Source organism: Ursus maritimus, unplaced genomic scaffold, assembly GCF_017311325.1.
Source record: "Ursus maritimus isolate PB19 unplaced genomic scaffold, ASM1731132v1 scaffold_23, whole genome shotgun sequence".
Lineage (NCBI taxonomy): Eukaryota > Metazoa > Chordata > Mammalia > Carnivora > Ursidae > Ursus > Ursus maritimus.
Window position 1 is genome coordinate 13525420 of NW_024424786.1, and position 20677 is coordinate 13546096.

The 20677-nt window shown below is 36.4% G+C and overlaps 1 protein-coding gene across 1 annotated transcript in view; it reads left to right on the plus strand.

Moving 5' to 3' along the window:
- Nucleotides 1-20677, plus strand: part of ANO3 (anoctamin 3) — a 385842-nt gene that overhangs the window by 341754 nt on the left and 23411 nt on the right. The window contains exons 16-21 of the mRNA XM_040638905.1: nucleotides 4244-4326; nucleotides 4761-4901; nucleotides 5407-5571; nucleotides 16388-16424; nucleotides 18841-18952; nucleotides 19702-19759. Of these exons, the coding sequence (XP_040494839.1) occupies nucleotides 4244-4326; nucleotides 4761-4901; nucleotides 5407-5571; nucleotides 16388-16424; nucleotides 18841-18952; nucleotides 19702-19759 (596 nt within the window). The remainder of the gene's footprint in view (nucleotides 1-4243; nucleotides 4327-4760; nucleotides 4902-5406; nucleotides 5572-16387; nucleotides 16425-18840; nucleotides 18953-19701; nucleotides 19760-20677) is intronic.

Consider the following 20677-nt stretch of genomic DNA (forward strand, 5'->3'; position numbering starts at 1 on the left):
AGGAACAGAAGTATGCAGTATCGTCTTCAGCTTCTCCATAATATTCCTCCTACCTCAGTGATTCATGTGAAAGCTGGCTTTCCCCTGATCGCAAAATGCCCTTCTCCAAAGGAGGCCTCTTCTCTTCCTACCCCATCCCCAACCTACTTTCACAGGACCAAGGGGAAGAGCTGATAAACTGTACACACGGAGGGGTAAAAAGAACATAGGTGGTTTCTACTTCTTGTACAGTGTGTACTTTGTAGGTAATAAAAATGCTCCATAATCCATTTCCACAGACAATTAGTGTTTACACTTTGGTAAATATTCTTTTGGGCACAATGTATATGTAGCTATCATATATCAGATTCATCTAGCTACTAATCATATATACACAGTATATAAACACGTATACTAGAGATACAATATATACTACAAATTTCTATAACTTCATCTACATCTATATTTGTAGTGACACATCCTTCTAAGTGAAATGGCTTTCCCTTTATACACGTTCATTTTTAAAGCATTTTCACTTTTACATTAAGGCAGTTTAATAAGCTCCCTGTCCTCTTTACCATCTCACGTTCTCTGTCACCCTGTTCGTTCTGAGCCATCGTTCCTTAGTCTTTCCACGTTAGTTCATGCCAAACCTTTCATCACCAATTAAAATAAAATGACTAATGATTGCTTGTCACTTTCACTTTTTTTTTTTTAAGTCACTGATTAACGGAGTCCTTCATTCTCATTCTTCAATCCTGAACTGGATGCCAGCTCAACCCCTTTCCCATCCTTTGCTATCAGGAAAGGGGTCCAGTTCAGAGAATGCTTCTGGAAGGACAAAGTCACTGAATTGAGGCCTTAAAGTGTTTAGCCTCCCCATCTCACATTTGTATCATTTGGAACCTACTCTTTAGTCTAGGGGGCAAAATGTGAGCCAGTGGGACAAACCTTGCTAATGACTCAGGACAGTATGGTGGTTTATCTGTTTATGTTTTATTGGAATTTGAATGCATTCAGATGGATGGAGCACTCAGTAGTTTAGAGTAAGGCCAGCCTTTCCTACTGTATTTCTATTAGTCCACACGTCTACCTACCGGAGAGGACCTTGAAGCCATTTCTGCTGGGTGCTTCTGCTCTGCCCTTTTTTCTCAGCTCTTGGCATATGTAAAAACCCTTTCTTCTTTCCATGGCTACTTGATATATTTGTGTCAGCGTACCGTGAAAGCCTCCTTAATGCTCAGCTGACTCTTTAGGTCCAGTCTAATTGCCCGGGTTCATAATTTGGGTTTTCTTCTGCTCTTAAACTGGCTGTGCGGTGAGATACAGTCTTCCCAGCATCCTGCTTCCTTTTCAGGCCCTCACTGCAAGCTCAGAGCCTCCTGCTGTAAACCTGGGGGAAAACTACCAGCTTGTCGTAAAGATCGAACCCGTTGATATTGTTAATCACTTGGTATTTTCAAAATTACTTACTTTCTAAAATCTGGTCTTTGAGGAATAATTTACATACAAGTGAAATCTACAGATTCTAGGTGTTTTTTGATCACCTTTGAAAATGAAAGGGACACCTGCATGGCTCAGTCGGTTAAGTGTCTGCCTTTGGCTCAGGTCATGATCCCAGGGTCCTGGGATGGAGTTCTGCATCTGGCCCCTTGCTCAGCGGGGAGCCTGCTTCTCCCTCTCCCTCTGCCACTCCCCCTGCTTGTGCTTGCTCTCTCTCTCTCTCTCAAATATATAAATAAAATCTTTTTTTAAAAATGACATAAACTTGTATAGTCACCTCTCCTGTTAAAATATGTAATATTTTCGTCACCTCCAATGGTTTCCCCATGCCACCTGCCGGTCACCACAGTCCCAGAAGCAACCACTATTTTAATTTTCAAAGTTAGCTACTTTCATTATTAATTTTGTTTTTATTAAATTTAGTAGGGATTGGTAAGTGGTACTTTCTTTCCTTCTTTGGTGTTTGGCATACTGATAAATTATTTTTTTTTTCTTTTTAGAGGGAAGGAGTGGTGGATAGGGGCAGAGGGAGACAGAGAATCCCAAGCAGGCTCCACACTCAGCACAAAGCCCAACACTGGGCTTGATCTCATGACCCTGAGATCATGACCTGAGCCAAAATCACGAGTCAGTCACCTAACCCACTAAGCCACCCAGGCACCCTAGCATACTAATAAATTACTCTACATTCCCTCTTTCTAATTAAAAGTTTTTGAAAGTGAGAATATTGATTCACTTGAGAGTTTAATGATCTGTGAATAAAATAAATATATCTCAAGCTGAGAACGGATTTTTAACACAAAGCCTAGTTTATTATTGATTTTCAAAGTAAAAGCATTTGTGGAAGTTAAAATTACACCAAAGCCAGTTTTCAGGCTCACAAAACCAAGATTACCTTTATTTCTTAGATTTTCTGTGAGATGCTTCTAAGCAAAGTTTATGCTGGAAAGGTAAATTAAGAAATGACTATGTGACACATTTAAATTTTAAACCTTGACTGAGATCAGTGATAATTAGAATTTTATTACCCATTCTATGTCATGTACTGTATGAAAGACTTTAAGTCCCAGGCTTATAATTACTGCATGTTATAGTTGGTTATTTAATACAATGCTTTTTTTTAAATTCAGTTTTCCTTTCATAATAAATTATTTCTCTCTGTCTCTCCTTAAATATACTTCCTCTATATCCCACTTATCTTTTAAGTTCTAGATCTCCCTGTTGGTAACACTGATTATGCATAACCATTTTTTTATAGCAGATCCAGTATTTGGAAAACCTCATTTGTCTCCTGTCAGTGGAGCTTGGCTATCTTGATTCTTTTAGCCTTGTCTACTTTCTTAAAACTTTATATAAAATCAGTAGATAGCAAGGATAGTAGGCCTGGGGGGAAAAAATTAAAAATATGAAGACTGTATGGACAATAACTAGCAAGAGTTTCAGTCCTGACTGTGCCATTTATTGGCTATATGATCTTGGACACAGTAATTTTATACCTTTGTTTCAAAAATCTGATGATAGTAATACCTGCCATATCTACTTGTGTTATGAAAGTGACAAAATTAAATCATATGTGGGAAAGCACTTTGTACATTGTGAAGTGTGATAAAAATGTAAGATAATGTGATTATGAACATTGTATTTTCTAACCAATATCAGGGCTGATTTCTAATTATAAAGAAAAAAAACCAGCAAAACCTCAGAATCATCTTCCCCTGGCATTCTTTTGCATTAAAGGATAGAGAAGAATAAACACAGACTGGGAAGAACACCTCACTCCTTTTCTCTGTACTGCTTGTGGTGGTGGTGGTGTTTTTCCAAAAGCATGTGTTTCTATGTTTGCACCGTAATTCTTCCTTCATTGTAACTCTTACTACAATGTAAGTTAACTTTATTTAGATGACTGTCTCTCTCTACTAGATTAGGAAATCCCTGAGGTTAGAGTACCTTGCCCAAAATAAGAGGACAACAAATGGATGGTTGGATGGATGGATGGATGGATGGATGGATGGATGGATGGATGAATGGATCATTGAATGATACCACAGTTTTTAAGAATGCACGTGTGAGGTCTTAATGATGTTTTCAATGTCTTGAATGCTGTAAGGTGAAGCCCACTTACTAGAAACAAAGCAATCGTTCTCTTAACTGTTTACACAGAAAATCCAGTTAATGATTCAGGCATTTCTTTACTTTTTGCATTGAGTCCTCTCTAGTCTATGCTGAGTTCACCTAGAATTTCATCCAAGAGTGTCTTCTCTGGTCTTTCTCTTTTGTTCTCCTTCTACCATGGTAACCTTGTCCTTTTCCTTTCTCTCTCTCCCACCCCACTGCTCTCTGGATCCTGGAGGAGTAGCATCTGGTCTTTATTGTCATTCCTGGCTGTAGCAGCCTTTCTTTAGGTCTTTTACATGATTTCGGAGAAACGTATGCTAGTCAAACGGGCCAATATATATTTAGCTCACTGATATTGACCTGCTCTTACAGCATCACTCTGATGGGCCAGGCTAGCAAAGGCCTCTGCTTATTTAATCCATTGAAAAAATTACTCTCTAGGAGTTCATGCTGATAGCAGTGTACAGAGACAGGGAGGATGAGGGAAAAACAAAAGTCCAATACAAATTTAATCTATTTTAATAATTTAATAGTATGGTAGAAATGCATTAATCCAAAAAAGAAAAACAATGATGAAAGAATGGGATGTGGTTGGGCAAAGAATAATAATGATGATGATTATGATATTATTATTATCTATCTATAGCCACAGTCTTCTTGGAGTTTTGGAAAAGGAGAAGAAGTACACTGACCTATACTTGGGATCTTATTGAATGGGAAGAAGAGGAGGTAAGATGTTAGGAAACCAGGAGACAGGGAAACTGGGATAACATATGATGCAGAAAATTATTCACTGTCCTTAACGTCCATGCTGGAAGCAGCTAAACACCATTAGGTTTTCCTTTGATGTTTTTTACTAACAAGATTTCTTATTTCATGAAGTAAAGAGAGATCATTGCTGAAGTGATGTAATTTTTTTCAAAGCACTTCCATGATATTTCCTAAAACTACATTAGTGGGAAATTGTGTTAATTAAAATATAGTTTAGGGTTTATTTGGAAAATAATTTGTGTTTTATTTTTTTCAAAGTTACTTCTTTTCCAAGACTTGCTATAAAAGTAGGCCAAAATCCGGGAATTTTGTTCCAATTATTGGATGATTTTTTTTTTAATTTTTTTTAGTTTATGACTTTGAAAGGTAGGTGACTTGAGTTTATCTTACAGGAAACGCTTCGTCCCCAGTTTGAAGCCAAGTATTACAAGATGGAGAGAGTGAATCCCATCAGTGGAAAACCTGAGCCACATCAGCCTTCCTCAGACAAAATCACTCGTCTTCTTGTTTCTATCTCAGGAATATTCTTCATGGTAAAGGACAACCATCAATATCATAATGTTGTGGGATTCCACATTTAGGAGGAATTTCTAAGATACCAACTCATTTGGTGACCCTCATGGTCAAACCATATCCAGTTTAGTATGCTTAATACATACTATTAAAATTAAAATCACAGCAAGTCAGGGGATGATTACAAAGAGAGTTTGGGCATATCTTTAAACAAAACACTCTTTGGAAGAAACAAAGATCATCTAAGATAAAATGGAAATTCTTTGAGTTGCCCTGATGAATTAAAACTAAGCATTCCACTTGAAAGTGGAAATTTGAACAGTTTAAATCTTATAACATGTATTTTTACTCTAATGAAACTCAATTTCTTAAAGGAAAAAATTGAATTTATGTGTCCTTTCTTGGAAAAGTAAATTCTTTTAGCTGGGGGCGGGGGGGGAGGTGCAGTATATTGGTCTATGGTATTGCTTTTGTTTTGTTAATTTTGCAAAATAAGGCTGTCTTCTCTGGTCTCCCATATTGTAGATTTCTTTGGTGATCACCGCAGTGTTTGCTGTTGTGGTATATCGCCTGGTTGTCATGGAACAGTTTGCATCATTCAAGTGGAATTTCATCAAACAGCACTGGCAGTTTGCAACATCAGCTGCTGCTGTCTGTATCAATTTTGTAATCATTATGGCACTGAATCTTGTAAGTGTTTACAGTTTTCAAAAGGTTAAAAGGCATGGGTAGGGGAGAGGTCTATGTTTCCTTCATGCTTGGATTGTATTTACAGGAAGCCAAAATGAGCCCAACCCACATTTCTATCAATGGCAGCTCAGTGTAGCGGAAAAAAATTCATCTATGTGGTTTGGTTGATGGATTTTTTAAAATTAAAATCGGTAACAGTTGTATTGTCTTCCTTGTACTTTGAGTTTATAGTCTTGATCAGTGAAAATTTCCATTCATTGAGTGTCTAGTGTGTGCTAGAAAAAGGGCTATGCTCTTTTCATTCAAATAAGGGATTTTTTGGTTCAAAAACCATTCCAAAAAACTGAACCTCAGTGGAGAATCTGTTACAAAAGTATAGGAAAATCTGTTGAAACAGAAGGCTTGTTACTTCCAAGGCCTCATGTGAAATAGAAAATAGCTACTCCATTTTCCTTTCTCTGAGTCTAAGCATTTTTCTCCTTCCTCCCTCTCTCTTCCTCCCTTCCTCCCTTCCTTCCTTCCTTCCTTCCTTCCTTCCTTCCTTCCTTCCTTCCTTCCTTCCTTCCTTCCTTTTTTTTCAGTACCTTCCGTTTGCGTGTCTGCTCTGTTCTATCAGAAAGTGTCTGTCTTTGCTTAACCATGACCTGTCTTTCTTTCATGCTGTAGTATTGAAATGATTTTGTGATCTTCTTTGGTTCTAATTATGCAATCATGTTGGTTTCTATAGCCTTTTTTTTTTTTAAGATTTTATTTATTTATTTGACAGAAAGAGAAACAGCAAGAGAGGGAACACAAGCAGGCGGAGTGGGAGAGGGAGAAGCGGCTTCCCACAGAGGAGGGATCCCATTGCGGGGCTTGATCCCACGACCCTGGGATCATGATCTGAACCATAGGCAGATACTTAACAACTGAGCCACCCAGGCGCCCCTTCTATAGCTTTTTTAACTGAGATCATCCGGCATTTCAATGTACCAGTTTCTCAGAGAGAGCATCTGATTGGTTCCACATCACATACACTGATTGACTTGTGGACTCTATGGCTAAGAGGGTATTATTGTGTCTACCTAGGCCCATGTCTTCAGCAAGGTCTATGGGTGGGGTCCTATTTTCTCTGAAGGCAGGAGGCATTGATTAGCACATTTAGGGTAATAATCTCTTTCCTTTAATTCTTCCAACAATGCCATAAAGCCAGTATTCTCTCCATTATGTAAATAAGAAAATGGATTTGCAGAGCTGGAAGAACTTGCCCCAAATCAGACATATACTAAGTGTTAGTGCTGGTATATTTACATCATGAGATAATTTCTGAAGATAGATGAGCCATACACAAATAATGATGTTTATATTATGTACAAGTAATGTGCATTTGGGTCTAAATGTGGACTGACACTGATGTTACATGTTTAGCCTGGAGAGGGCTAGGACCATTTAAAATAATCAGAAAAGTGAGAAGTCACTATGATAAGTAAGTTTTAATTCAAGGATGATAGTTAATATCTCCTATTGGAGTCTGCTTTCTTCAGATTTGTTTTGCTTTGTAGAAGGAAAATACTATTTACAGTATCTCCAAACAAACCACACAATATTTTAAATTTATGTCCTTGACTCATAGATTAAAATAAATAATAAAAATATAAGACAAGGATGGAGAGGCATGGCTGGTAGTGCGTGTAAGGTGCTATAGGTTGCACATTACACAAAGTCACCCCATTGAAGGGGGAGCCACTCACAGCATAGATATTGTAGATTTTTATATTATGGTTATACTGTTGTGGTAGATAGTAAAAGATCTTGTTTCTAACAAAATTGTATATGACAATTTTCTAGTTAATAGAGGTTATTGGGGTTGGCTTCATTACCTGAGGAAAAGGAGGCTGAATAGTTGATGTGTTTATTTCTAAGTAACACTAGCAATCAGCCAGTCTGATCTTACATTGACTCCATTTTTTTTCCGTAGTAGGCTGGTTGACATACAAATGACTGGTGATAGTCCTGCTCTCTAGGGTCTTATAGTCTGGTGGGTACATAGGACACAAGAGGAATGAATGCATCATAGGTGAAGCACAAAAGGCTCTGAGTAAAATGGGAAAGAAGCCATCAACTGCATGTGAAGGGGGGTCATGATGATGTGTTGGAAGACTCAAAGCAAAGGGGAGAGGGTACTTATTCTGATGAGCCAAGGAAGAGCAGAAAGTGGACTGTCATTTGAGGAGATTTAACCCACAAATGTACAGAACCACAGAAGTGCATGTTCTTTGTCTTAAGGCTATGGTGAAGAGTGTCTGGAAGACATACATTTATGGGAGAATGATGAAAAAGATATTAGAAAAGTAGATTAGTGCCACACTGTGGAGATCTGAAATACCATGTAAGGAATTTGGACATCATTTTTTTTTCTTATATGTAGTGGGGAGCCAATAGTAGGGGTATTTGATAGGTGAATAACCACTAATTAACCTTATCAGATACACTTATAGCTATAAAAGACATTAAAATATTAGAATATATTATGATGTAATTACTATGCTGATGAACTGTAAAACTTTCAAGAAAAATGTTAGGCTCTCTGAGGAAAAATATGTTCAAGACTGCTAAAATTAAAACTAGGTATCCTCAGTGCATTATCAAACATGGAAGAAACTGGGGAAAAAATGCTTACAAACTAGTAATACTATCTCATCTAAGACAATGTAGTAACAAGACATTCTTTTTAATTTTAAATAAAAAATAGTTTCCTATTGTATAAATCAATCCCAAATGTAGACAGATGTAATGCTTCATGAACAAACATAAACCTGATTTTAAAAATATATCTGGCAAAGATAGTAACAAAAATCGAACTGAAGAGCAATTACAGCTACACAGATAAAAATCCCAAGTACATGTAAAAATGTTATCAGGAGCTCCACACCCAGCACAGAGTCTCCTTGTCCCTCTCCTCTGCTCCCCATGCCCGCCCCCACCCTGCCGCTTGTGTGTTCTCTCTTTGTCAAATAAACTAAATACATAAAATCTTTTTAAAAAATTTTTGAAAATGTAATCAATTATCTCTGAAAAGTATAGGTGATTTCTTTTCTCTACACGTTAAACATGTATTTTGCATTTTCAAATTTTTTATGATGAGCTCATATACCATCTAAAACTAGTAAAACATAAACATATGATATTAATTTCTAATATTTTAAAGAAATCAATGGTGGCAGTCCAAGATTGTGTAGAAGGATAGGATTTTTATTGTATTATTACTTAGGGTAGTAAAAATTGGTGAGAGACCCCCTAAGTGAACAAAAACAAGAGAATATTAACTCAAATTCTATATGATGCAGCATCACATAACCAATTAAAATGCTGTTTTAATATTATTAAAGGACATGACATGCAGTTACAGAAAAAGGATATATACCTGCACTTGATTCCCATTGGAACACACCTGCATTTTGAAATTTTAAGGAATAACAATAAAATCTTAACGGTGGTTATCTCTCAGTAGTGGAATACTATTTGATTTAATGTAATTTTTTTGGATTCTTTCAAATATTTACCTCTATATGTAGACTTTGATTTATAATCAGAAAAACATTACCTTTACTTTTAATACATTCTAGCATGATATAAAATTTGGAATAAATTAGAATGGAATGTACTTTATTTTTACTTTATATACGAGTCACCCATAAAACCACAGCCACCTAGGAGGCAACTTTGGCTCACTTTTTAAATTTGGTCTTTCACCAAGTAGAGAAAAGGTTTATCAGTGGCCAAGCAGCATACCAGGACGCATGCATGTGTGTGTGTGTACACACACACACACACACATGCACACGGTATTCCTATGTGTGCTTCCTCCTTCCCCTGTCCTCTTACTACTGCCCCGGCTCTCAGCACTTTGTGGTGCCAGTTCAACTTGGTGTCCTGATAAAAAGCAGCAGACATTGGATGCAGGCAAAGCAAAGATTTGCACTTGACCTGTGTGATCCTGGCCATACCATATAATATCTTTGAGTTTTAATTTTTTGATCTTTCATATGAGGGTAATAACTCTAATGCATAGGGGTATTGAAAGATTAAATGAGATCCTCCCGTGCTCAATAAATGTTAACCTTTTTCCTATTTGCTTCTTTTCACTATTTTAAAATTGTATTTCTCTTTAAAAGTCTGTATACACTCCTGTTCTCTTTCTTGCAAAGTAACAACATTTTCTTCATTTTTTCCCTTTCTTTTCATCTTTAAGTCATAGAGTTTATTCATTAACCTTCAGTCCAAGGTATAGAAATGCCAATGATCTTTTCTTTGGTGTTTCTAAATTCTTCAGACCATATCTGCATTTATTTATATTTTTTTTAGTTGTTACCTATTACCCATTCATAAATTTTTAAATAGTCAGAATTGTCTGTAGATAATCACATCTAAGATGTTGTATTATGCCTTTTGATCAAATTTATGTCTAAAATATAAGAAAATTTGAAATATTTAATTAGTTCATGCAAAAATCATACCATTATGCTAATTTTCAGTAGTCTTAAACTTGGTTTTCTTAATGTACTTTCTTTCTAAAGTTACTATTTTGATCTTTTTTAGTTTTGAATTTCAAAATCAACATACTGTTATTATATAAAGTACTGACAGTATGAAAACATTTAAAATATTAAGAAAAGTCACTATTTTCTATCCAAAATGCCACTCATGTCCCTTCCTATCATAAACTAATTGTAACCACTGGAGGTAATCAATGTTAATGGATTCATGTCTATTTATTCCCCTCACCATCAGTTATTAGTGTCTTCAAAAGAGTACCCTGTGTTCCTGGATTTGACAATTTGTTCCAAAGACCTCATGATCTTCAAAAACATCTTGAGTGAATTAATGAACTGGCCTAATATTTTTGAAGATGGGAAATATTTCATAGGGAAAATGAAAAGGCCAAATATGTTTTAATTAACTTTTCCTTGGGAAGGCAAGCATGACAACTCTGGGAACAGAACCTCCAGGTCCAGGATTCAATCCTTGGTTCCTACCCAGGGAAATAGCTATCTTCTCAGTTAAGCTGAAGAACTTGTCATGATCAGAACCTGTAATTGAATAAAACAGGAGCCTTCACCTTCATACATTTTCCTTACAAAAGGGTTCTTTTTATTTTCATTGATAATGCAAAAAAACTTAAATTTGGCTGAAGTTTCCCTTGGTGTACCAGACTCCAATTTCGTATTATTCCAGTTGTTTCTTAATCACCAGTCCCTTAAACTCCGACTCTGCCTCATTTCCAACCCCCATCTTCAGTTACCACCTCTTCCCTAGAATCACAGTGAACCCATATTCATAGAGTCTTCTTTCTCATAACCTTCAGATACAGCTTTTTCTCACTAAGTCTGTATCTTTAATGAGGCTCAATATATTCCTTCTTCCACACTACTGCTTTTTACAGATAACAAAGGCTGAACTAGATGGAGTAAATCTCCTAATTGTAGAAATAAGACCTCTGGAGACAGATGAGGATAGTATTATTTTTGTCATAAGAAACATCTTTTGAGGTCCTCAAAATCCTACTAGCTCTACTTAATTAAATACAAGAGCTAACTCATCCACTGTTCCTGAGAGAAGACTGACTTTCTTTTCTCTGAATGTTTATTTCTACTTGTTGGGAATTTTGACATAAAGATTTAGAGATTGTTGGTAGTAGAATCAGCCACAAAACTTCTCCTTTGCCCTTGCAACTAATTTAGGAAAAGATTTTTAAATGGATTTTAGGATAAAGGAAGTCAACTACACAGCCAACTCAATAAATGTGAAAAGAATGTTTTATTCCTCAAATTTAATCAGTATAAACCCTTCATGCCCTTCTGAATTTATGTATTCCTTTCCTACTCAGGATGTTAAGGTACTTCACAGAAATAGCCCATCTGATTTACCTGAACCCGCAGGATTAATTTAAGGTTAATCAGATAAACATAGATTAAAACCGTTAATATCAAAACGGCAACTCTGTAAAAAACTTATACCACCAAAATGATTGACCTAGAATACCAAATGCTACCTCTTGTTATTTTCAGACCAACACTAAATATGCAGCATATAAAAACGTGCTTTTTGTTTCTTAAAGCTAGACTTCATGATCCCGGTGCTAACATAGTCTCCAAATGAGGGTTTGGCCTCAGTCAAAATATTCTATTAATCTAATCTGCTTTTCAGCTATAACCCATATGCATGAAAGTATGAAATATGGGTGTGGCAAAATAGTTTCAGGTAGTCACACACTCTTTTTTATTCAGGAACTTTAAATATTTAAAATACACAACCAGAAATTTTAAGCCATTCATTCATTTCTTTTGTCTCTTTCATCACGTCAGTGATTGTTGTGAATTTTGCTTCTGTAACATCTCTCTTATCTATTCCCTACTCATCATTCTCACTTCTACTTCCTTAGCTCAGCTACTTTTCTAGCTTGGACCATTGCAGTAGCCTTCTAACTGGTGAGTCTTCCTGTCTTTTTCAGTTCTTCTCATCTCCCTTGCCCACTGCTCTTGGAAGGATCTTTCTGGGGCACCTGGGTGGCTCAGTCGGTTAAGCGTGCCACTTTCGATTTGGGCTCAGGTCATGATCTCAGGGTCATGGAATCAAGCCCCCAGTCGGGCTCTGCGCTTAGTGGGGAGTCTGCTCGAGATTCTCTCCTCTCCCTCTGCCCCTCCTGCTCCTTCTCTCTCTCCCTCTCAAATAAATTTAAAAAATCTTTTAAAAAAAAGGATCTTTCTAAACCTCAGATTTGATCATTTTATTTTGTACTTGAAAGTGCTTAATGGGTTCCCATTGCCTCTGGTATAAATTCTAAATTCATTAGCAAGGCACGGAGGCCTCCTGTTATTTAAAGCCAGTTTTCCTTTTTCATCTTGTTTAAAGTTGGATCTCCCTCCCTCCCTCTCACACTCTGCACTCCAGCCTACAAAATCCCTTTTGCTTGCTCCCTGGCATTCTGCTTTTTCACAGCTCTGTCACTTGGTTCACAGTGCTTCCTCTATTCACCTTTTTTTCCTTTTATCTCCTTGCAGGCTATTTCTTTATCTTTGAAAATTCCAGTAAAGGATCCCTTGCTCCATAAAGTTTTTTTCTCAATCCCATATGTAGAATGGAATAGTCTCTTCTTTGTGTTTATTCTTCTCACTAGGTGCTTGGACATGCCTAGTCTCCCTCCTTATCGGACTCCGCTGATGGAATGAAACACTCTGTCTTGTGAATGCTCTTCTGTTACAGTGCTTGGGGCATACCTTGTCTCCCACTCTCAGGGTGTAAGCTCCTGACAACAGGGTCTCCTCACTTTTGTGTCTCCAGGTCTTTGCCTATGTCTAAAAGACATTTAGAATATATTCTTCAAATAAATTTTAAATATTTTATTCTCCAATTTTCCTAGCATCTTGAATACTATTCACAATGCACAGATCTTAGCCTCTTGAATAATCGTTCAAAATTATTTTTGTTGCTGGAATTCTATTTTCAGCGTCTTTCACATTTGCAGTACTTGTGATTTTTCAAACTAATAATTAAAGAACATGCATCCTCTAAGCTTTCAAAACAAATGGATCATGGCATCCCGAAATAAATATTCAATTTGGGATAAAAATACAGGTGAAAATAATGAAAATTTGATTACAAGTCCATTTTACAGATCATGAAAGTAACTTAAAGATCATTTATTATTCTTACTATGCTTCAAATCACCTGGAACATTTGAAAAACTACAGATCTCTGAGTCCCATTCAGAATGCCCTTTGTGGAGCTGGGAAATCTGTACATGAAACAAAACATTCAAAAATATTCTCCAAGTGATTCTAATCCCGTCAGTCCCTAAAATAGCATTAGGAAATCACTGATTTAAGAGATCTGAGGTGAATTTGATACATAGCGAAGATAAGAAACTACATTTTCAAAGAAAAATCACAAATAATTTAACAATGATTAAAACTCCAATTTATTTTTTAACACCTCTTACCAGACATATAGCTAAAATTCTACAGAATTTGAAAATAAGAATTACTCTTCACTAATCCCATCCTTTTTTTCCTTTATGTTGCTGTCCCTGAAAATGCTATACTACTTAAAGGTGCTGTGAACAGCATAGTTAATGTCAGGTAATATTTCCAAGAAGATTTTGACGAAATTTAAAAATACATGATTTAAAAATATACAATTTGTATATACAAATATACAAAAATACACAAACACATACAAGAATACAATATATCCTTGTTGCTTGATAGTCAAACCTTAATTAAAGAATAGGTTACAGTAGCATGACAGCTGTCTGGTCTCATGATTACTGTGTAATTTTAAAGAAAAAACAGAAACATCACAGAAGTACTCCTGCAGTTTGAAATTTCTGGGATTAAGCCAATTAAACCGCTTCAACATTGTCAACAAAAGAATGAACTCGTGGGACACCTGGTTGGCTCAGTGTGTTAAGCGTTTCGGCTCAGGTCTTGATCTCATGGGCCATGAGATTGAGCTGGCATTGGGCTCTGTGCTCAGCTGGGAGTCTGCTTGAAAATTCTCTCCCTCTGCCTCTCCTGCCTTCTCTAAAATGAGTTTAAAAAAAAAAAAATGAACTCCTTTTGGTATTCCTCTTCTCATTTTTAAAAAAAATTTATTTATTTATTTGAGATTGAGAGAGAACACGAGAGGGGGATGGGCAGAGGGAGAAGCAGACTCCCCACTGAGTGGGGTCCAATGTAGGGCTCAATCTCAGAACCCTGAGATCATGACCTGAGCCAAAGGCAGGCACTTAACTGACGGAGCCTCCCAGGTGCCCCTCCTCTTCTTATTTTAAAATCCATGTACCTTGTGTACCCTATAACCAAAAAATAGGAGCTCCAACTACATTTAAAGTACTCCATGCTGGTTCTGAACTCTTTCACATTAGTAATTTGTTTCCATCTCTAGATTCGAGAACATACATTCCTATGTTTCTTTCATGGGCCTGACCACTGAAGACCTCAAATGTTCCTAACTTTCTTAACCCTGGGTTACCAATTACAATGCAAATAGGTCATTGTGTAATAGGGTGATCAAAGGGTTGGACCATACATCTTAACATGGAAAAGAGGTAATGCCAAATGACTCATCTAATAAGAGGACTCACTTTTTAGAAAAGTATTTGTTTAGTTTGCTCATGTTTATATCCATGGTTTCTAGAAATTAAGAAAGGTAGATTACTGAGAAAGAGCAGTCTATCTTTGATTCTGCAAAACTCTGTTTTGAGCTCATTTTTACAGTACAAATTAGATTGTAAGGCTCTGATACAGAGATGATGAGCACTAAGTCGAGTGGCCCCTTCACAGCAACCTTGCCCTTTCCCTGTCTCATTCTCATTTTCCCCTAACAGAGTTCTGTGTAACACCCCAAAACAAAGCATTAGTAGGAGGAAGATGATGACTTCTCAGCTCAGAATGAATTCTAAAGACCTTACCATGGACTACCAGGCCGTGAAAACCTGTTTCCCTCTGAGATATTTCTCACTCATCTCTTACTACCTTGCTCTTTTACTGCCTCCACTCCTGATCCTCCAACTGCCTTGCCCTTCATCAAACACACCAAGCACATCTGGTCTCAGGGCATTTGCACTTCCTGTTTCTGCGTCTCCACGGTACTGAGCTCAGATCTCTTCTTGGCTCCCTTCCTCACTTCATGCATGAGCTCTATGCTCAATGTTACCCGCTCAGAGAGGCTTTTCCGACCACACTATAAAATAAATACTCTGTGCCCACCACCCTTCTCTGTGCACACAACCTGCTGTATTTTCCCTTTCCTGACCAATTACATAATTGTTTGTCATGTGTCTCTAGCCATTGGATTTTAAGTTCAGTTAAAATAGAGACTATGTCTGTCTCTTTCTGTCTCAAGATAACTCTTTAGAGGAAGAAGTAGGTTTAAATCATGGCCAAGATGAATAATCACGATAGTTCTATTGAAAGAACAGTTAGGGAAGGTGAACAACTTTTAGAGTGTCCAGATACCTACCTTTTAATTTTGCATGCCAACAGGTAGAGTTGCTGGAATTTATAATATAAAGAATAATTTGTTGAATTGTGGGGTTGGTTATATTTACATCCACACACATATACCCACAAACATATACTGTCTTTCTGTCTGTAGCAAATTTGTTTTTCCAACTAGGTTTACTTGGAATTTTGTGAAATATATTTCCTTTCCTTTAGTCTGTATGAGTGGTGGGTTGAGTAGTAGGGGCAGGGGAGAAGGTGGCAGAATGTGAAAAATGCTACCATAAAACTATCATGCATGTGATTGACTTACAGATTCAACAGATTTGACTTAAACAGTCTTGTTTTAAACAACCACCAAACCAATGCTGTTCTTTAGGAATGCAAACTATCACACTATGTCCGTCTTAGTTTGGAAAATTCTCTGTCAGTAGTAAAGAATTCAGACTTCCACTCAGCCTTCCAGCATAGTAAGAAGTACATATAATTTAGTGACCAAATCCCATGTCAGCCATTGATTAGTTGAATGACTTTTGTTACAAAACAATTTTTAAGTCCCATTTCCTTGATTTGTAAAATGGAAATAAAGATAGCTACCCCAAAAGACTATTACAGAAATCAAGTGTGTCTGTATATACACACATATTTATAACATGTTTATATTACATGCATTTAGTGTGTGTATATATGTAAAGCACCACATAGTAAGTTTTAAAACATGCTCTGCTTAATTAAAAATGTAGCATACACTTTAGATGTGTCCTTGAATAGTGTAAATAGCAGCCTCTTCTCGAGGAGAAGAATAACATTCGCTATTTGTTCTCTCATTACAGGCTTATGAAAAAATTGCTTACCTTCTCACCAACTTAGGTAAGTCCGTTTTTACTTCGCTCCTTCACAAAAGAATAACATAGGGGCATATCAGTCTGTAGTTGCTTCACGTACTTTAGCATTTTTCATGTCAACTTCAGTTATGTAAATTGTCAATCAAAATGGAAGACATGCGTGGGAAGTTGGAGCAAATTGCATAACTATAGAGAGGCAGTGTATGTAGCTACAAAATCTCCTTCTGAAATTATTAGCAAACCTAGCTCTCCCTACGTGGGAGTACTTTTGTCCTCCTACCTTTTCAGTTTTTTGGGGTTGTCCCCCAATTTTTATTTTTATCAAAATATGTTACTACATGTACACAATTTAAAAGGCAAAATAGCATTAAGAAATTTGTAATTAAGGGGTGCCTAAGTGGCGCAGTTACACGTCCCACTCTTAGTTTCAGCTCAGATCATGATCTTAGGGTCCTGTGATCAAGCCCTGTGTAGGGCTCCACGGTTAGCATGGAGTATGCTTGAAATTCTCGCCCTCTCCCTCTGCCCCTCCCGCTTGTGCTATCTCTCGCTTTCTAAAATAAATAAATAAAATCTTTATAAATTTTTCCATCTATAACTCATGACATAGTATCTATGGATTCATAACTATTAATTAATAATTAGTGGATTGTTAATTTAAATTAACAAAAACATTAATATTTTGTTTAAAATAATGACATTGTGTGCAGAGATGTAAATATATATGCTTAATATTTGAATATTTATAAATACATACATAATAAATATATATGGCATTGTATTCTGTGTGATTTTTCAGTTTTGTCAAACAGAAGTCAATTCAGGAACAAGAGCACATATATCAAGAAAATAGTAACAGTAAAATCAGATGTCGCCATGATAGTATTAGGCAAACCAGAATTTAATATCTGTTTGAGTGGGAAGGAGAGACATCATACCGATAAACACTCTGTCAGTTCAGTATAACAGTCATGATTTCTGTACATCTTTTTATAAACCTTCAAAATATAGAAAGCAAAACATGATAGAAATACGAACAAAACAATACAAAACAAAACAAAACAAAAATAACCTGACTAATCCACACTCAAATACCAGCCAGGATATAAAATATTTTAATATCATAACTAACAATCTTCTCTTTATATATATAAACTGTCTACTTAACAAAAAAATATATATTCTTTCTAAACACTTAATACATAGACGAAATATATCCAAGTAATTTGACCACAAATGAAACCAGCTTTTTTGCTCCCAAGCAGAAATCACACAGGAACATTTGTGGATTATGATGCAATAAAATTAGAAATGGAGATCCAAAAACAAACTACACAATGGGGATTATTTTAAATCTGTATTCTCATTTCCAGATAAGTTTTGCACTAAATTTACAGACTATTTAGAATGAAATGTGAAAACACAACCCACCAAAACCCTGGAGGAATGTGGGCTCTCCTGGATGCTCTCACTAGTGCCCACCCACCAGTCAGCCTTGGGGATGCCCCACAGACGCCTGTCACTTCTCGTACATTTTCTAGTTGGGCTTGGAATCCCCCAGGACCTACTCCTATTCTGTGGCTGGATCATGTACACATGTTGGCCCACCTTTTCCTTAAATCAGATCCCATCTGTTTTATGTCTTCCTTGAATTCTTTAATTATATGAGAATATACATTAGCTGTGCATACAGATCTTCTGTCATTATTTGGATACTGCATGGGAGGAGAGGCTGCAGTCCGCATTGCCATCTTAATTCAGTCTCTTGCATCGTTTTGTTTTGTTTTGTTTTGTTTTGTTTTGTTTTGTTTTGCTTTGCTTTAAGAGTCATAGAAACATAAGATGTGAGAGTAGATAGGTTCTTGAAATCATCTTGTCTAAACTCCTTGTTTCATAAATGTTAAAACTATCGCAGAAAAATGTGAAGTGATCTATCTGAGATTACCAGAAAATTAGGTATAAAAGTTGAAATAGGAGCCCAGCTCCTAGGACTGAGGTAGCCCTCTTTCCTCTTTACCATTCTACTTCAGTCTGCACAAAATATCCATTCTTCAAAGAACTCTGTAAATAATTTAGGTCCTTATTCAAGCATAGACAGTTTTGAGTGAAGGACTGATCCAATGTACATGGTTACTTCCAAATGACAATAGCAGACAGAATCTTGAAAATCTTTATATACTATTAATAACAGAAATCCCATTTTTGTAGCTATGGGGAAAGTCTGAAGATTTTACCATTGAATCCTTTTATCAACTATGTATGTACAGCCGACATTTATCATTCACATTTTGCAGATGCAGACCCTAGAATTCAGAGACACCGAGTGCCTCGTAGAACTAGCAAATGGCTGAACCAGAACACGAACGTGGGGCTTCTGATTCTATCTCTGTATTTCTTGTTATTCACCTCCTCTTTATAAACACACCCTGTTTTCCTTCTAGAATATCCTCGAACAGAATCTGAGTGGGAAAACAGCTTTGCTTTGAAGATGTTCCTCTTCCAGTTTGTTAATTTAAATAGTTCTATCTTCTATATTGCTTTCTTTTTGGGGAGGTAAGTCGACTTTATGTACATTATCTTTGCAGAGTGAAAAATACGGCCAACAGTTCCATTGTCAGTTTGTTAATAGAGATGGCAAATTCTTGTCCCCTGCCTTGGAAAACTGCTCATCAGTCTTCACATGTGTTTTCCACCAAAAGACGTCTAAGTACAGTGCTTCCAGCTGCCACTACCAATTAAAGTTGGCATAAAAAAGATAAAACCAGTGTACCATGCTTGGGTTGGATTATGATTATCCGATCATCAGAAATGGTTTTGTTAAATAAGAAAATGATTTTTGTGTAACCCTAGGTTATAGTCCCTTATTGTGGAAACTTCTCCTACCTATCACGTTAACATTTTTTTGTATGTTTGCTGCACGGTGTGAAAAAGAAGCATATTAAACTATGCTTAACACTCCAGCCAGTGCCATGGAAACATACTAATGTTAAACTAAACAATTCGGCACATTACATTAATATTCATTAGCTAGGTCAACAAAACGTTAAAGATTTGCAGGTGAAAGTGGAAAATTTCTTTCGGTTGTTTTGTCTGTACTTTCTCACCCACTGGGGGGTGAAAATTGAATTCACAACCACTTTTTCCTTTTTAAGTCAGGTACTTTGATGTGTAAGCATGGCCAAATTTCGCAGTTTGGGGACAAGATGCACCAGTGAACATTTATGTGTACCTACCCATGCATTAGTAGATGTTCTTCAGTCAACCCCACATAAATGCTAATGAATTAAAATGGCTTTTTACAGATTTGTAGGCCACCCAGGAAATTACAATAAACTTTTTAACCGGTGGAGACTGGAGGAAGTAAGTAACCTTGTAAGGGTGGGTATGGGATTGGGCGTGGATATGGGCCAATGACCATAGGAGGGAAGCAGGTGGGAGGAGAAAGAGAGAGAGAAAGTGGGTACACGGAATTTCAGGCATGCTGAAGACACACTTTTGGTAGACAGTTCTTATGGGTTCAGAAAGAAAAGGAACTACATCTTTCAAAAAAAAGGATATGAATTTAAAGGTTAAACCCCCAAATCCTGACCTCAGCTCTTTAATTCTCTATCAAACCCATTTCTTCCATTCACAAAGCTCAGAAATTTAGCTCCAGAGATTTTTCATTTTGGAGGAATTATTATAATCTATTCTATGGGTTTTTGAACTTTTAAATATGCTAGGTTTCCTTTCAAGCAGGGAAACTTTGTCCAAAAGAAATCTTACTTGAAACACCAATCTATAAAGGTATAGATCTGCATCTTCCAAGTCTTAGAGTTTTTTATTGATTTAAAATATGTATGTCATGGGAACAAAAGGTCTAGTATTGCTAGATCACAGGGTTAGGCAGGTTGTATATTGTCACCGAGACTGATATATGGTCCTCCGAAGTGCCAGCGCCTACCTATAGTCTAGGAGCCCACTTCCTCAGACTTTCCCCAACAAAAACATTTTAATTTACCAATATAACATCTAAAAGATATCTCCTTTTGATTTCAGCTCCTTTAATTATGAGTGAGATGGAGAATATTTTTCATGTTTGTTGGATATTTTCTATTTCTCTGTATATGTGCTATTCTTGTTCATTTCCATTAGACTATATTCTCTGTCCTAAAAATTTATAAACTAATAACATTAGGCTCTAATCTTTCAAATTTACTGCAGATAGGTTTTTCATTTTCTTGTATGTCTTAATTTTGTTTTGATAAATTTTTTTAATTTAAAATTTTTATTTTTCAT